We start from the raw sequence: 15,032 nt of genomic DNA, 5'->3' as shown, positions 1-15,032 counted from the left end.
CACTGATGGCATGGTACCTAATTGGTTCCAACAGGCAGAAATAACATGCTCACAATCTGTCAAACACATATTGCTACACAGTAGAAAATCATCCATTGCAACTACTTACCTCTCCAAATGATCTTGCTTCTCATCCTGCTGTTCCCAAATGGGTCTATATCTGACTTCTGCTTCTATTCAACTACTTGGTGCATCTCAAAAACTCTGGCCTTACCTGCTCTTCCATTAAAGTACCCTGTAGAGGGATAGTCAGTATTCTCCCATCTGATAATGAGAAGATTCCTGAAGGGAATGACCAACTTATATCCACATCATGCGCAACCCGCAGATCCTTGGGATCTTGAAATGGTCTTGAATGTATTGATAGGTAAACCCTTGATGGGTTGCCTTTAGCAACGTGCGACCTTCACACCCTTTCCACGAAAGTCATTTTCTTGCTGGCAATAACTTCAGCAAGGAGAGTTGGCGAATTAGCTGCTTTATCAGCTTCAATCCCTTACACGGTATTCATCCACCAAGGGGTTATATTACAGCCACAACCGCATTTCCTCCCCAAAGTGAACTCACAGTTTCATATTAATGAGCGTATAGTTTTGGCCATCTTCTACTCCAAACCACACCCTTCGCCCAAGCATGCATGTCTACACACCTTGGACGTGAGATGAGCACTGGCCTTCTGTACTGAAAGAACTAGATCTTTCCAGATATCGGACACACTTCTAGTATCAATAGTGGAACGTTCTATGGGCTGCCCACTATCTCCACAGCACCTCTCCTCCATTATTGTGGAATGTATAAGAAGATGCTATACCCTATGAAATAGGCTGCTACTGTCGACAATGAGAGCCCACTCTACTCGAGCTGTTGCAGCAGCCACTGCTTTCTTCAAGGAAGCGTTGCTGAAAGATATTTGTAGGGCAGCTACATGGTCATTGAATTTAACCTTTGGGAATGGCATAATGTCTAGCAATCTCCTCATACCATATTCGGTGGTGGCGTCAGCAGTACTATCCACAGTTACGGCATGTTTGCTCCAAATCCTCCTCCTTCATGAGCTATTGCTGTACATTCACCTACAGTGGAGCACCCACGGGACACTGCTCGAAGAAGAGGAGGAAGTTACTCACCCTGTGCAGTAACAATGGTTCTTTGAGATGCGTGTCCCGTGGGTGCTCCACGACCCGCCCTCCTCCCCTCTTCGGAGTATTTCTTTTTTTATGTCTTTCAGACCAAGAGGTAGGAGGAACTGGCGGGAGCCGGACCGCGCACACTCAAATGGCACAAAAAGCCATGAGCTGCACTTCGCGCATGCATGGTCTGGCAGACTACGGCTGGAAAAGATCTCCGATCTGCAGCACCGGGACAAGCCCGACATCTACAGTGGAGCACCTACTGGATATGCATCTCGAAGAACCATTGTTACTGCACAGGATGAGTAACTTCTTCTTCTTGCAGTCCTGGATGACAACACAGCACGTGTTCATTTTAAGAACATTTTCACTGCAGAATTGACATAGCACAAATAAAGTACTTATGCAACATTTCTAAAGATAGCTACAACACTCAACCCAAGGTTTAAGAATCTGATATCTTGGATGAAGTTGGAGAGCATTCTTGTAGAAGTCTTAAATGAGCAGCACTTCGATGATGCGAAAGCTGCAGAACCCAAACCACCAGAAAAGATTATCACCTTTCTTCTGGTAGCATGTGACTCAGATAATGAAAATGAACATGTATTGGTCCGCGCTGCTTTGGACCATTATTGAGCAGAATCCATTATCAGCATGGATGTTTGTTCTTTGCAATGATGGTTGAAGCATGACAGGACATATGAATCCTTAGCACAGCTAGCATGTAAATGTCTTGCAACACCAGCTACAACAGTGCCATGTGAATGCCTGTTTTTACTTACAGGTGACATTGTAAACAAGAAGTGGGCAGCATCATCTTCTGCAAATGTAAACTATCTTTTTATCCAAGCAGTTGTCTGAACAAGAAGTAGAACTGAGTAGACTTGAAGGCTCTAGTCTCAAGTTTTACATTGTTTTTTATTTTTGAATGCAGTTTTTTGAATGCAGTTTTTTTTTTACATAATAGTACATTTGCAAGTTCAGCTTTCATGATAAAGAGATTGCACTGCAATACTTGTAATGGGGGAATTGGAAAAATACAATTGCTTTTATTTATACAGTGTCAGTTTTTTAAATAAAAATAAATATAAAGTGAGCAATGTGCACTTTGCGTTCTTAGTTGTAATTCTAATCAATATATTTGAAAATATAGAAAAGATCCAAAATATTTAAATCATTTGTATTCCATTATGTAATCATGCATGGTTAATTTTTTAAATTGTCTGACAACCTTCATTCTGATTTTATTTACACTGATGTAAATCTGGACTAAATCCATTTAACTTAGTTACAGTGCTGTAAGTTAGTTGAGCTCAATATTAAGTGCACATTATAAGACCGAGAGTACAGTACAAGTGAGACAACCAGATGTCTAGTTCATTGTCTTCTAGGTTCTCCATGGGTGTGGGACAAGGGAGGCAAAAGGGGGCAGTTGCCCTGGGGCCCAGCAATTCAAAAGGAGCCACAGGCCCTGTAAATTGCCATCTGAGTGAGGTGGCATGCGCTCAGCGCAGCTCTGAGGGCAGGGGTAAGGGCCCAGCACCACGCTCCCGGTGCCACTGAGGGCTGGCTGCCCCTGGCCCCACTCCTTCTGAGGCACAGTCAGCCCTTCTCCCCCCTCCCCCCTTCCTTGCCCAGGGGCCCATGATGGCTGTGGGCCCTGCTGTATGGAGCCCAGGCAGCTAGGCAACAGTCACACCTGGATTGCTGTCTCTCTGCAAAGAGTAAAACACCCTATTCCCACCACCTGGTTAAACATGCGCACATAAGGGATACTAAGAGAAATTTCCGCTGTGTCACAAGTTTCAGTCCCATAAAGTGCCTGAATCATGTAAAATGTGCAGAAGAAAGGAATGTGAATTTAGGAATAACCAGACTGGATCAGATCTGCGGATTATTCAATCCAGTATCTTGTCTCCAACAGTAGCTAATTTCAGAGGAAGGTGGAAATACACTATAATAGGCAAACGTGAGATAAAATGTCTCCATGATGGTCTCATCTTAATCACTGCTTGTGAGAGATTGCTTAAAATCTGAAATGAAGTATTGTATTCTTCAGAAGCTCATCTCCTTTTGCGATAACAATTTGATATTCTTGTTATCCATCTAACTCAATTTCTCTTTGAATTTTATGAAGTTCTTGGCCTCAATGACATCCTGTGATAAAGATTTCCATAGTTTAATTACATTATTTGAAAATGTATTTCTTTTTCTCAGTTTTGAATTACTCATCTTTTAATGTCATTCAGTTATGAGACCAGGCTAACAGACACTCTTTATCCCAAGTTTATTTTATAGATTATTATCAAGCCTTCTCTTATTTATTTCTCTCTAAGGTAATAGTCCCAAACCCCTTCTCTTTTCATCAGAGAGTTTTCTAGGCCCTGTATTATTCCTGTTTCCTTTTTCTGATTCACCTGTAATTCAGAAATATCTGGTTTGATGTGCAGTGCCCAGTACTGCATAAAAAATACAGTGCACCTTTGATATATACAAAATAGGGATGTTAAAATGTGTGTCTTTTTGTAAATGTGAAAATTTCAATGGTTACGTGTGGGGTGGGAGCTTTTAAGTGTACTAATTCCTGCCTTTCTCCCTCCACCCCCCCCCCCCCAGTGCTGCTACCTTTGATACAGAGGCAGCAGCACAGGAGGTGGGAAAGGGGGGCTGTGCATAATCATGAGGGTTAGCCTGAGCTAATCGGTTAACCATGCACATGAGTACGTGTTCACATTCCTAATAAAAAGTCAGTAGAATATTTTTGTGTATTAATCATCATCCCATTCTGTGTTCTTGCATTTTGTTTGCTCTTTTTACTGCAGTTGCATCTGAAAGAGGTTTTCCTTGAATGATCAACAGTTGTGGGGGACTTTCCATTCCTCTAGTATTTCAGGAGGCTGATAAAAGAGCAGCAACAAAAGTCAGACGTATATAAATGAGTAGGTCTGGATAACTTGCACCCAGTTTTTTTGAAGGGCGGGCTGTGGAGCTCTCTGGAGCATTAATGTTGATTTTCTTTATATCTCGAGATATCTGGGAAGTTCCAAGAGATTGGAAGTAAACTATTGTACCAATATTTTAAAAGGGTGAACAAGATTACTCAGGTAATCATAGGCCTGTGAATCTGACTCAGTCCAGGGCAAGATAATGGAGTGACTGATACAGGACTCAACAAATAAAGAATTAAAAGAGGGGGATAAAATTAATGACAATCAACATAGATTAATGGAAAATAGCTCTTTTGTAAAATTTATAAGATATATTTAAATATAATTACAAGTTTGGTTAATAAAGGTAATAGTATTTATGTAGCATACTGTTGACTTAGTGCCACATGAAATTTTGATTAAAACATTAAAAGATTTAAAATATTAAATGGATTAAAAGCTGACTAATTGACAGGTCTCAAAATTTCACCGGGTAGCTGTGTTAGTCTTTATCTGTAAAAACAATGGGGAGTCCTGTGATGCTTTAGAGACTAACAGATTTATTAGGGCATAAGTTTTCGTGGGTAAAACCCACATTTCAAAATGTTATTGTAAACAGAGAATGATAACTGTATATGTGTGTTTCTAATAGGGTCTCGGGGATTGGTTCCTATCCTTACCTTGTTTAAAATTTTTGTGTCCTGGAAGAAAACATAAAATTGTCACTGATAAAGTTTGCAAATGACACAAAATTAGGCAAGTGGTCAATAAGAAAGAAGACAGGTATGATCTAGATTTTTTTGGTAAACTGGGTGCAGGTAAGCAATATGTGTATTAATAGACTTACACCTCTGTACTCTAGGGGTGTGTCTACACTGTGCTGTAGGGCAAAATAAGATACACAATTTGAGCTACGCAAATTGCGTCTCTTATTTTGAAATAGCTTATTTTGTAATTTTTAAATAGTCCACTATTCCATAACTTCCCTTACTCCTCATGGATTGAGGTTTACAGGAATGTCAGAATAGCAAGTCCAAAATAACGGGCTTACTGTTAGATGTGGGATAGCTATTGTATCCCGAAATAGAGTTGCAGTGAAGACATAACATAGCCTGTGTGTCTCTAATCTGGGAACAGCTGTGGTATGGAGAAGGAAGCAGCTCTGTACTCTGCCACTCAGCTGTGGCAATAGCAGCACATAGAGCCACTTCCCTGAGGCTTTTCCCCACTGTTTCCATAGAGGTAGGGATTGTGATCCGGGAGTGGTGGGGAAGTGTGGAGCCATGTGTGCCTTTGGAAGCGAGGCAGCGGGCAAATAACCCAACTCCACCCCCTTACGCCCAAGAGCCCATGGCACCTTCCTTGGCCCAGAAAAATATTTAATCCCACATACCCTGTTTCCCAGGATTGCTGGATTAAAGAGGTTCGAGTGTACTTCTAAATGTACATGTATACTTCTAGGAATGAAGACTTAAAGGATGGGGGGACTCTATTCTGAAAAACAAGGTTTTCTGAAAAAAGTTTTGGGATAGTGACAGATAATCAATTGAGTGAGCTCCCAGTTCAGCATGGAGGCCAAAAGGGCTAAATGCAAACCTTTGATGCATAAACGGGAATTTCATGTAGGAATAGAGAGATTATTTTACCTTTTGATTGGCACTGGTGCAACTGCTGTTGAAATACTTGTGTCCAGTTCAAGAAAAATTTTGATAAATGTAAGAGTTCAGAGAAGAGCCACAAGTCTGACCAAAAGATTAGAAAACATGACTTAAAATGATAGATGCAAGCTGATCACTCTCCTTAGCTTAACAATGAGAAGGTTTAGGGGTGATTTGTTCACATTCTAAAGTACCTAGATGAGGAACAAAATTTTCATAATGGGCTTTTCAGTCTAGCATACAGAGATATAAAATAATCCAGTGTCTGCAAGTTGAAGTTGTTCAAATTCAAACTTAAATTCAATCGTACAATGTTGCCTGCCATTTCAGCCAGACTGATCATTCACTTAATGACCTTAAAACATGCATATTGCTTCAAAGAGACTTTAACTCCAGACTTCAACGAGAAGCTGCAGAATTGTCATTCATGCTTAAATTTGACACTTTATCTATGGGTTCAAACAAAGACTCTAATTATCTCACCCATTACAAAGATAGCTTCCCCAATTATCACCCCTAATGTCATTACCTCACAGAAACTTCCCCTATTATCACCCCATGTCACTACCTCACAAAAACATACCTTCCCCCCCACCCACACTCTGTTCTAAAATTTGATTTGTCAATTTCACATGCGTTCACTTTTTTTTGATTGTATCACTTTGGTATATGTGGTTGTGCTGATTTTCTTCCACATATTGATTTGAGGAAGTGGGTCTGTCCCACGAAAGCTCATCACCTAATAAACCATCTTGTTAGTCTTTAAAGTGCTACATAGTTCTGTCTTTTGTTTCAGCTACAATGTTTACTAGTGATGGTAAGTAACCACTGGAACAATTTTGGGGACGGGTACATGAATTTTTCATTACTGGGAATTTTTATAACAAGATAAGATCTAGTTAAAAAAGATCAGATTAGGGACACACAGGGGGAAGTTCTATGGTCTCTGTTGTGCAGTCAGATTTGATATCACATTGGTGCTTTCTGGCCTTGGGATTTGTGAGAGTCTGCCTTTTTGCCATCAAAAAATGCTTTTATTTGAATTGGATTTCACAGCCAGATCCTCTGCTCCTGTCCCCGGCTACTTTGCAGCACTCAGGTGATACAAAGCGGCTAGAAGCTAGACCAACAGAGAATTTTTCTAGTCTAAGGGGACACTCGGATGAAGCCCGGCCAGCTGCTATGCCAACTGCTTTTCGCTCACCATAGATGAAGTGTCTAGGATAGGATGGCACATGCTTGCACTCTGTTGTTTTCCACTGGCATATGGTCTGTTTAGAAACATGGCCAGATTGGTGTCAAGTTAGTTGGCCTTTGGCTGCTATAATGTATAAATTGTATAAGGGTGGCTTGAGAATCAATAAGCCATAACCAGCTCCTTGACTGCCTTCACACTCTTCTTTGTCAAATAGATCTAGCACGATAGACAGGGCCATTATTATTACATTATCCGCATGTGGCTTATTTATAGATTTCTGGTTTATATTTTCTTTTAGTACAAGGCTTTGCAAAAGTCAGATGTGAGGTGATTATCAGCTAGCAGGAATGGCCAGGCAACCAATGTTCTTGGAAAATGGAGCAAGCGCTATATTGTGTATCTATGAACTGATGATGGAAGAATGCTAAAGTGAAGCCCTTTTTTGTCAGTCTGCTGTGTACTTTTGATGAAACATCTTTTCCATAAAACAGTGTGGAGACACCCCTAGGATTCCTCTTAGAACACACCAAGTAACCCAGTTATTTACATGTAGTCAGATTAGGGATGTAAAGGAGTAGGTGACTAGTCGATAAGCAAATGCTTATCAGATAGTCAACAGGATAGTCGACTAGTTGCTCCCCCTCTCCACTTGCTGCCTCTATTAGATAGAGACAGCAAGGTGGGGTGGACACGAGGGTGCTTAAAAGTGGCAGCGCTGCACAGAGCCTGGCGTTAGCTGTTCCATGCGACACTGCTGCTTTGAATGCCAGGGGAGCCCGGCATCAGGCTCCTTGTGGCATTACCAAGCAGCATTGCTGCGTGGAGCCTGGGATCAGCTGGGGACTCCCCAGCTGACCCGGGCTCAGTGTGGCATTGCTGCTTTGAAATGCTGGGTGGAGCCCAGGATCAGCTGACCACAGGCTTTGTGTGGCATTTCAAAGTGGCGGCACCGTGTAGAGCCTGGGATCAGCTGAGGACTCCCCAGCTGACTCCATGAGGCATGCCAGCTTTGAAATGTACAAAAGTCCCAAGTGGGGGCTCTTGTGCATTTCAAAGTGGAAACTCCTGCGTGGAGCCCAGAGTCGTCAGGACTTCCTGCTGGCCCTGGGCTCCACGCGGCATTCAAACTTTGAAATACACAAGAGCACCCACTGGGGCTCTTGTCCATTTCAAAAGTGGAATGCAGAAGTGCTTATCGACTAGTTGAGTAGTCGATGGAAATTTCATTGACTACTCAACTATTAAATTAATTGCTACTTAACATCCCTAATCCAAATAAACAGAAGTTTAAAGTATGTGAAATTTACTTTAATCACTTCCCTGCTAAGCATCCTAAATTGCCACTGAATTGAAAGATTTCAGCACCCTGAAGATTGCACTCTGTACAGCTTGCGCAGGAAGGATAGGCAGGGAAAAAAGGGAGAAGGTGTTGGCTTGTATGTTAAAACTGTAAACACTTGGACTGTGGTGGAGATGGACGTAGGAGACAGACTTGTTGAGAGTCTCTGAGTTAAGTTAAAAGTGGTAGAAAACAAAGGTGATGTTATACTAGGGGTCTACTACAGACCACCAACCCAGGCAGAAGAGGTGGATGAGGCCTTTTTTAAGACTAAGAGGAAACACAACTGAAAAGAGTTGACAGTTCTTTAAAGGGACATTATTAAGGGCCCAAAAGCAAACTATTCCACTGAATAGGAAAGATAGAAAGTATGGCAGGAGACCAGCTTAGATCAACCAGGAGATCTTGTATGATCCAAAAATCAAAAAGGACTCCTGTACAAAGTGGAAACTTTTTCAAATTACAAAGGATGAATATAAGCAAACAACACAGGTATGCAGGGGCAAGGTTAGAAGGGCAAAGGTACAAAATGAGCTAAATCTAGCTAGAGACATAAAGTGTAACAAGATATTCTACAAGTATATTAGAAGCAAGAGGAAGACCAAGAACAGGGTAGGTAGGCCCATTGCTCAGTGAAGAGGGAGAAACAATAACAGGAAACTTGGAAAAGACAGAGGTGCTTAATGACTTCTTTTTTTTTGGTTTTTGTCAAGGGAACAGATGGTGACAGGATGCCTAGCATAGTGAATGCTAGTGGAAATGGGGGAAGGTCAGATGTTAAAATGAAAAAAGAACAAGTTAAAAATTACTTAGAAAAGTTAGATGTCGGCAAGTCACAAGGGCTCAATGAAATGCATCCTAGAATACTCAAGGAGCTGCTAGAGGAGGTATCTGAGCCTTTAACTATCATCTGTGAAAAATCATGGAAGTCAGGAGAAATTCCAGGAGACTGGAAACAGGCAAATATTGTGCCCATCTATAAAAAGGGAAATAAGAACAACCCAGGAAACTACAGAACAGTCAGTTTAACTTCTGTGCCAGGAAAGATAATGGAGCAAGTAATTAAGGAATCCATTTGGAAGATAATAAGGTAATGGGTAAAGAACAAATAATATCAAACCAATCTGATAGCTTTCTTTGATGGGATAATGGGTTTGTGGATAAGGGAAAAGCGGTAGACATGGTATACCTAGACTTTAGTAAGGCATTTGATACAGTCTTGCATGATCATCTTATTAATAAATAGTTTAGATGGGGCTATTATAAGGTGGGTGCATAATTGGCTGGATAACCATTCTCAGAGAGTAGTTATTAAAGGTTCAGAATCGTGCTGGAAGGGCATGACAAGTGAAGTCATGCAGGGATCTGTTTTGGGACCGCTTCTGTTCAATATCTTCATCAGTGATTTGGATGACAGCATAGAGAGTACAATTTGTAAGTTTGCAGCTGATACCAAGCTGGGAGGGATAGTAAGTGTTTTGGAGGGCAGAGTCAACATTCAAAATGACCTGGACAAACTAGAGAAATGGGCTGAGGTAAACAGGATTATGTTTAATATGGACAAATGCAAAGTGTTCCACTTATGAAAGAACAATCAGTTTTACATATACAGAATGGTAAGTGATTGTCTAGGAAGGAGTACTGCTAAATGGGATGTAGGGCTGGGGTCATAGTGGACCACAAGTTAAACATGAGTCAACAGTGTGTGTGATAATGTTGCCAAAAAAAAAAAAGCAAACATGGTTCTGGGATGTATTAACAAGAGTGTTGTTAACAAGACACCAGAAGTCATTCTTCCTCTACTCTGCACTGATTAGGCCCCAATTGGAGTATTGTAGCCAGTTCTGGGCACCACATTTCAAGAAAGATGAGAAATTGGAGAAAGTCCAGAGAAGAGCAACACAAATGATTAAAGGTCTAGAGAACATGACCTATGAAGGAAGACTGAAAGAACTGGGCTTGTGTAGTTTAGCAAAGAGAAGGCTGAGGGGGACATCATAGCAATTTTCAAGTATCTAAAAGGGTGTCATAAGGAAGGTGTCATAAGGAAAAGGGAGAAAAATTGTTCTCCTTGGCCTGTGATGATAAGATGAGAAGCAATGGGTTTAAAACTGCAGCAAGGGAGAGTTAGGTTGGACATTAGGAAAAGTTTCCTAACTGTCAGAGTGATTAAACACTGGAATAAACTGCCTAGGGAGGTTGTCGAGTCCTTATCACTGGAGATATATAAGACTCTCTAGATACGTAGACATCTATCAGGGATGATCTAGTTTGTGCTTGGTCCAGCCATGAGGGCAAGGGACTAGACTCAATGACCTCTTGAGGTCCCTTCCAGTTCTAGGATTCTATGATTGCTTCAGTGTGTTTCCAGTACTCTTGGTATATGAAAGTTTGCCATTTTTGTTATGTATTGCGTTTTCAAAAATGGTTGTAATAATTGGAATTCTCTAAAACTTGGTTTACATGTTGCTTTTTAATATTGCAGCACACCAAGAAGACTGGATCAATCGGATTTCCCAGTTGAAGAGCGATCAGCTTCCCCATCCCTTAAACAGTCCACCCAAACCCATGAAAGCACAGAAGAGATACTGAGCCATGGTCAGGCCAGCCAACAAGCAGATGGACCTAGGAGGACACTACAGGTGGATACCAGAATTCAGAAACCAGGACGATCTCCCTCTGTATCACCAGATCGAAGCAGCACTCCTACCTCCCCTTATTCTGTCCCACAAATTGCACCCCTTCCAAGCAGCACTCTCTGCCCTATATGCAAGACAACAGAACTCACCTCCTCTCCTAATCAGCCAAACTTCAACACTTGTACACAGTGTCACAGCAAGGTCTGCAACCAGTGTGGATTCAACCCCAACCCCCATCTCACTGAGGTAATTGCTTCTTTTATTTCTCAGATTTTCAGCCTGAAATTTTAAACTCAGGAGGTATTTAGTATGATAGCTATATCCCCAGAACACCTATGGTGTTTTCAGCACTCATGGGAAACAGTCAGGTTGGTATTCTGAGGTAGCATTCCCTGAGCCTTGAGGTTGTATCCTCCTCTTCCAGGTCCATGACAGATTAGCATCCTTATCCTTTAACACTGAGGCTGCTGGCTAATCAGTGGACAGTTGCAGTGATATGAGGACTGTAGAGAGGAATGGGAAGGTATATAAGGGGAAAACTTAGAGCTTCATTGAGGTACAGTTTCCATCTAGATTCCCCTCCCCCATGATTTATACCATGGATTTCCTGACCCTGGTTAATTCCACTCACATAGGAATGTCATATGTGTGAAGGACTGTGCCACGTGACATCTGTGGGGTGGTGACATATGACACAACAGGTATTGGAATGTTGAATAGCTCAGATTCTGAGTGGTGAGGTGATAGCTTTTGGCTGTGAATGTCAGATTGAATTGGATGCAGATATTGTATTCTGACATGGTGGGAGTTAAGTGAGAATAATCATTTATAAGTTCATGTTTACTTGTAAAGTATTTCACCCAAGATGTCTGATGTGCACTTATAAAATAGTAAGCATGAGATTCCTGGGGGGCAGTTTTGACAATGTGTGAGAAATAGTTGAGGACATGCTGGTATGTGGGACTCCTTGAAACATTTGGTAAGTGTTATTTACATCAGTGACTTTAATTATGGGTACATGTACGTTCCCAGCTGAAATAACAAGGTACACTAGATCAGTTTTTTAGCTATTAAGGAGATATATAATAGAGAATATTAGTATCCGAACAACTTTCCCAAGTAGTAATAATAATAATTAAAAAAAAAAGATTTAGGGTAAAATGCTCAAAAGTGCTTATGTGAGTTAGGAACTCATCCCTTTGAAAGCCATTGAAAATTTTACTCATAATTTCAGTGATCAACCAGTGACTCCTGTGGATTCCCACTTCACAAACAGAAATTCAGTTTCTAAATGTTGTTTGCGTCATTATAAAGCCTCATTCCTTTTCCGGGACAGGAATACTGAAAGCAAAGTTTTTAGGACGACTACTATCCCATAGGGCTCAGGGAGGGGCCCCTCCCCCTCGGGGGTCAGTGAGTGGCCACTCCACCCCACTACCCCCTGCTTAGTCTTTTGCGGAATTAATGGTGGCTTTCAGCTCTTCAGGACTGGCGGCAGGCCAATAAATGGTCCAGAGTCTAGACCCTTTCTCAGGGCGGGAAGGCAAAAAAATAGTTTGGTGCCCAGGCCCTCGGTTCAGGGCTGGGTGGCAAGCAAACAGTAAAACAGTCTTAATATGAGTGCTCAGTAACAGCCATGGGGGGAGGCTGCCACCCTAGAGTGGGGTGGCAGGGGGGATGCAGGTCTACCCATTCCACTGTGTCCCAGCCCAGGGCCCTAGTAGCAGCAGAGAAGTCTGCTGCTGGCTCAGTAGGGATCTGTCCCACAACACACTGACCTGGTTCTGTCTCAGCCCAATAGTAGTTGGTTACTCCTGGGCTTTTTCCATTCTTCCCCTCTGGTGGTTCCTGTGTCCTGTGCAGGTCCATGGGCTTCATTGCTCTGGAACTTCTGGACTGGTAAGCAGTCCTTCCAGGCTTTCATCCAGGAAGTAGGGTTGCCAGGTGTCCGGTATCAGCGCGCTCTGTCCGGTTAAAAAAAAAAAAATCAGAAAATACCAGCCATGTGCAATGTCCGGTATTTTCTGATTTTTCTGGCTACGCACGGACGGAAACCTGGCGTGGGCGGGGGAGTGGCTGGGAGTCCCAGCTGTGAGGCGGGGCCACAATTGCAGTTGTTTCCTGCCTCCCCTTACTCCCGTCCAGCCCTGCCCCCTCCGGGCTGGTCCCCCCTTCCCTGATATCCTGCGGGCAGCCCCGTTCTGCCCGACTCCTCCCCCCCTGACCAGCCATGCTTTACATTGCCCCCCCCCATCTCCCCGGCCAGCCTTGTTGTCGTCCCCCCCCCCCCCCCCCCGCTCCTTAGCTGTTTCCAAGCCACCCTGTTCCCGGCCAACATCTGGCTGGTGTCGTCTCCTCCTCTCCCCCCTCATGAAAAGTAAGAGTGAGTGTGTGTGTGTGTGTGTGTGTGTGTGTGTTTTTGTTTTTTGTGTTTTGTGTTTTTTTGTTTTTAAAATGACTACCTGGTTACCCCTAGGTCCTTGGAGTGCTTTTTTTTTTGCTCAATAACTTTGGTGTCCCCCCCTTTTTTTTCCTTCAACAACATTTTTCCTGGTGGGTTTCTTTATTTGGGGGAGGGGGGAAGGAGGAGGGATGTTCAGTATTTTTGTTACAGCCATCTGGCAACCCTAAGTAATAGGCTCGGTGGTCAAGTCCATCCCTCTTCCCAAGGCAGGACCAATCCCAACTAAATCAACCCAGCCAGGGCTTTGTCAAGCTGAGACTTAAAAACCTCGAGGGATGGAGATTCCACCCCCTCCCTAGGGAACCCATTCCAGTGCTTCACCATCTCCTAGTGAAATAGTTTTTCCTAATCTCCAGCCTAGACCTCCCACACTGTAACTTGAGCCCATTGCTCCTTGTTCTGCCATCGTCACTACTGTGAACAGCCTCTCTCCATCCTCTTTGGAACCTCCCTTCAGGAAGTTGAAGGCTGCTATCAAATCCCCCCTCACTCTTCTCTACTGCAGACTAAACAGACCCAAGTCCCTCAGCCTTTCCTCATAGGTCATGTGCTCCAGCCCCCTAATCATTTTGATTGTCCTCTGCTAGACCCTCTCCAATGTGTCCACATCCTTTCTATAGTCAGGGGTCCAGACCTGGACACACTACTCCAGATGTGACCTCACCAGAGCCGAATAAAGGGGAATAATCACTACTCTAGACCTGCGGGCAATGCTCCTCCTAATGCCCCCTAATATGCCATTCGCCTTCTTGGCTACAAGGGCACCCTGTTGACTCATATCCAGCTTCTCATCCACTGTAATCCCCAGGTCCTTTTCTGCAGAACTGCTACTTAGCCATTCGGTCCCCAGCCTATAACAATGCCTGAGATTCTTCCGTCCCAAGTGCAGGTCTCTACACTTGTCCTTGTTCAACCTCATCAGATTTCTTTTGGCCCAATCCTCTGATCTGTCTAGGTCACTCTGGACCCTTATTATTGCCATTCTTTATACATTTCCATATCCAGTGTCTCTTCTGAGACGTGTTATTCCAACTGGATGCAGTATTCAAAATGGTAGTATAACCAGGCTTTATATAGCAGCATATTACTTGACCTGTCTTATTACCTTTTCTAATGGTTCCTAACATTTTAGCCTTGTTTTGTATGTATAACTGGAATTATGTTTTCCAATATGCATTATATTTCACTCCCCATCATCATCATATTTCATCTTCCATTTTCTTGCCTAGTCATCCATTTTGTGTTTTATTGCTAATGCTGTTGAAATTTGGAAGGAACTGAGTGAGATCTTAAAAAGAGAAATATGCAATGACAGAGGTAAATTACACTAATTAAAAAAATGAATGGAGCAAGCATTGACTCCAGGTAATTTGCTTGCAGATATTCTCAATACTCGGTACCAGGGTCAAACCTTTAAGTGCTGAAAAAGAGGAGTTGGCTATGACATGGGCATCTAGCAATCATCCCTTCATAATGCCAACTATAAGAAACTTCAGAGTTTGCTCCTGATGTTTTAAAGCAAGTCTCTCTAGTGAACTGGTGAAAGTCACTTAAGCACTTGAATTCAGAGATAGTTGAAGTGATAATCTCACTTTTAAGAGCAGTAGAAAGAATATTTTCTTCCTTTGGATTAATTCATTCCTTCTTCCTTTGGATTAATTCATTCCAAACTGAGAG

At 42.5% G+C, this 15,032-nt stretch overlaps 1 protein-coding gene across 2 annotated transcripts in view; it reads left to right on the top strand.

Moving 5' to 3' along the window:
* The window catches only part of BSN (bassoon presynaptic cytomatrix protein), a 175,019-nt gene that overhangs the window by 11,732 nt on the left and 148,255 nt on the right, over positions 1–15,032 (top strand). For both annotated transcript variants that reach the window (XR_012906554.1, XM_075939578.1), the window contains exon 2: positions 10,738–11,137. Coding sequence is in view for 1 of the 2 variants with exons in the window: in XM_075939578.1 (XP_075795693.1) it covers positions 10,738–11,137 (400 nt within the window). In the remaining variant the exon portion in view is untranslated. The remainder of the gene's footprint in view (positions 1–10,737; positions 11,138–15,032) is intronic.

This window comes from Pelodiscus sinensis, chromosome 11 (genome assembly GCF_049634645.1).
Source record: "Pelodiscus sinensis isolate JC-2024 chromosome 11, ASM4963464v1, whole genome shotgun sequence".
NCBI classification, from domain to species: Eukaryota; Metazoa; Chordata; order Testudines; family Trionychidae; genus Pelodiscus; species Pelodiscus sinensis.
Note: the sequence above shows the minus strand (reverse complement) of the source record. Positions and strands in the feature narration are given on the sequence as shown.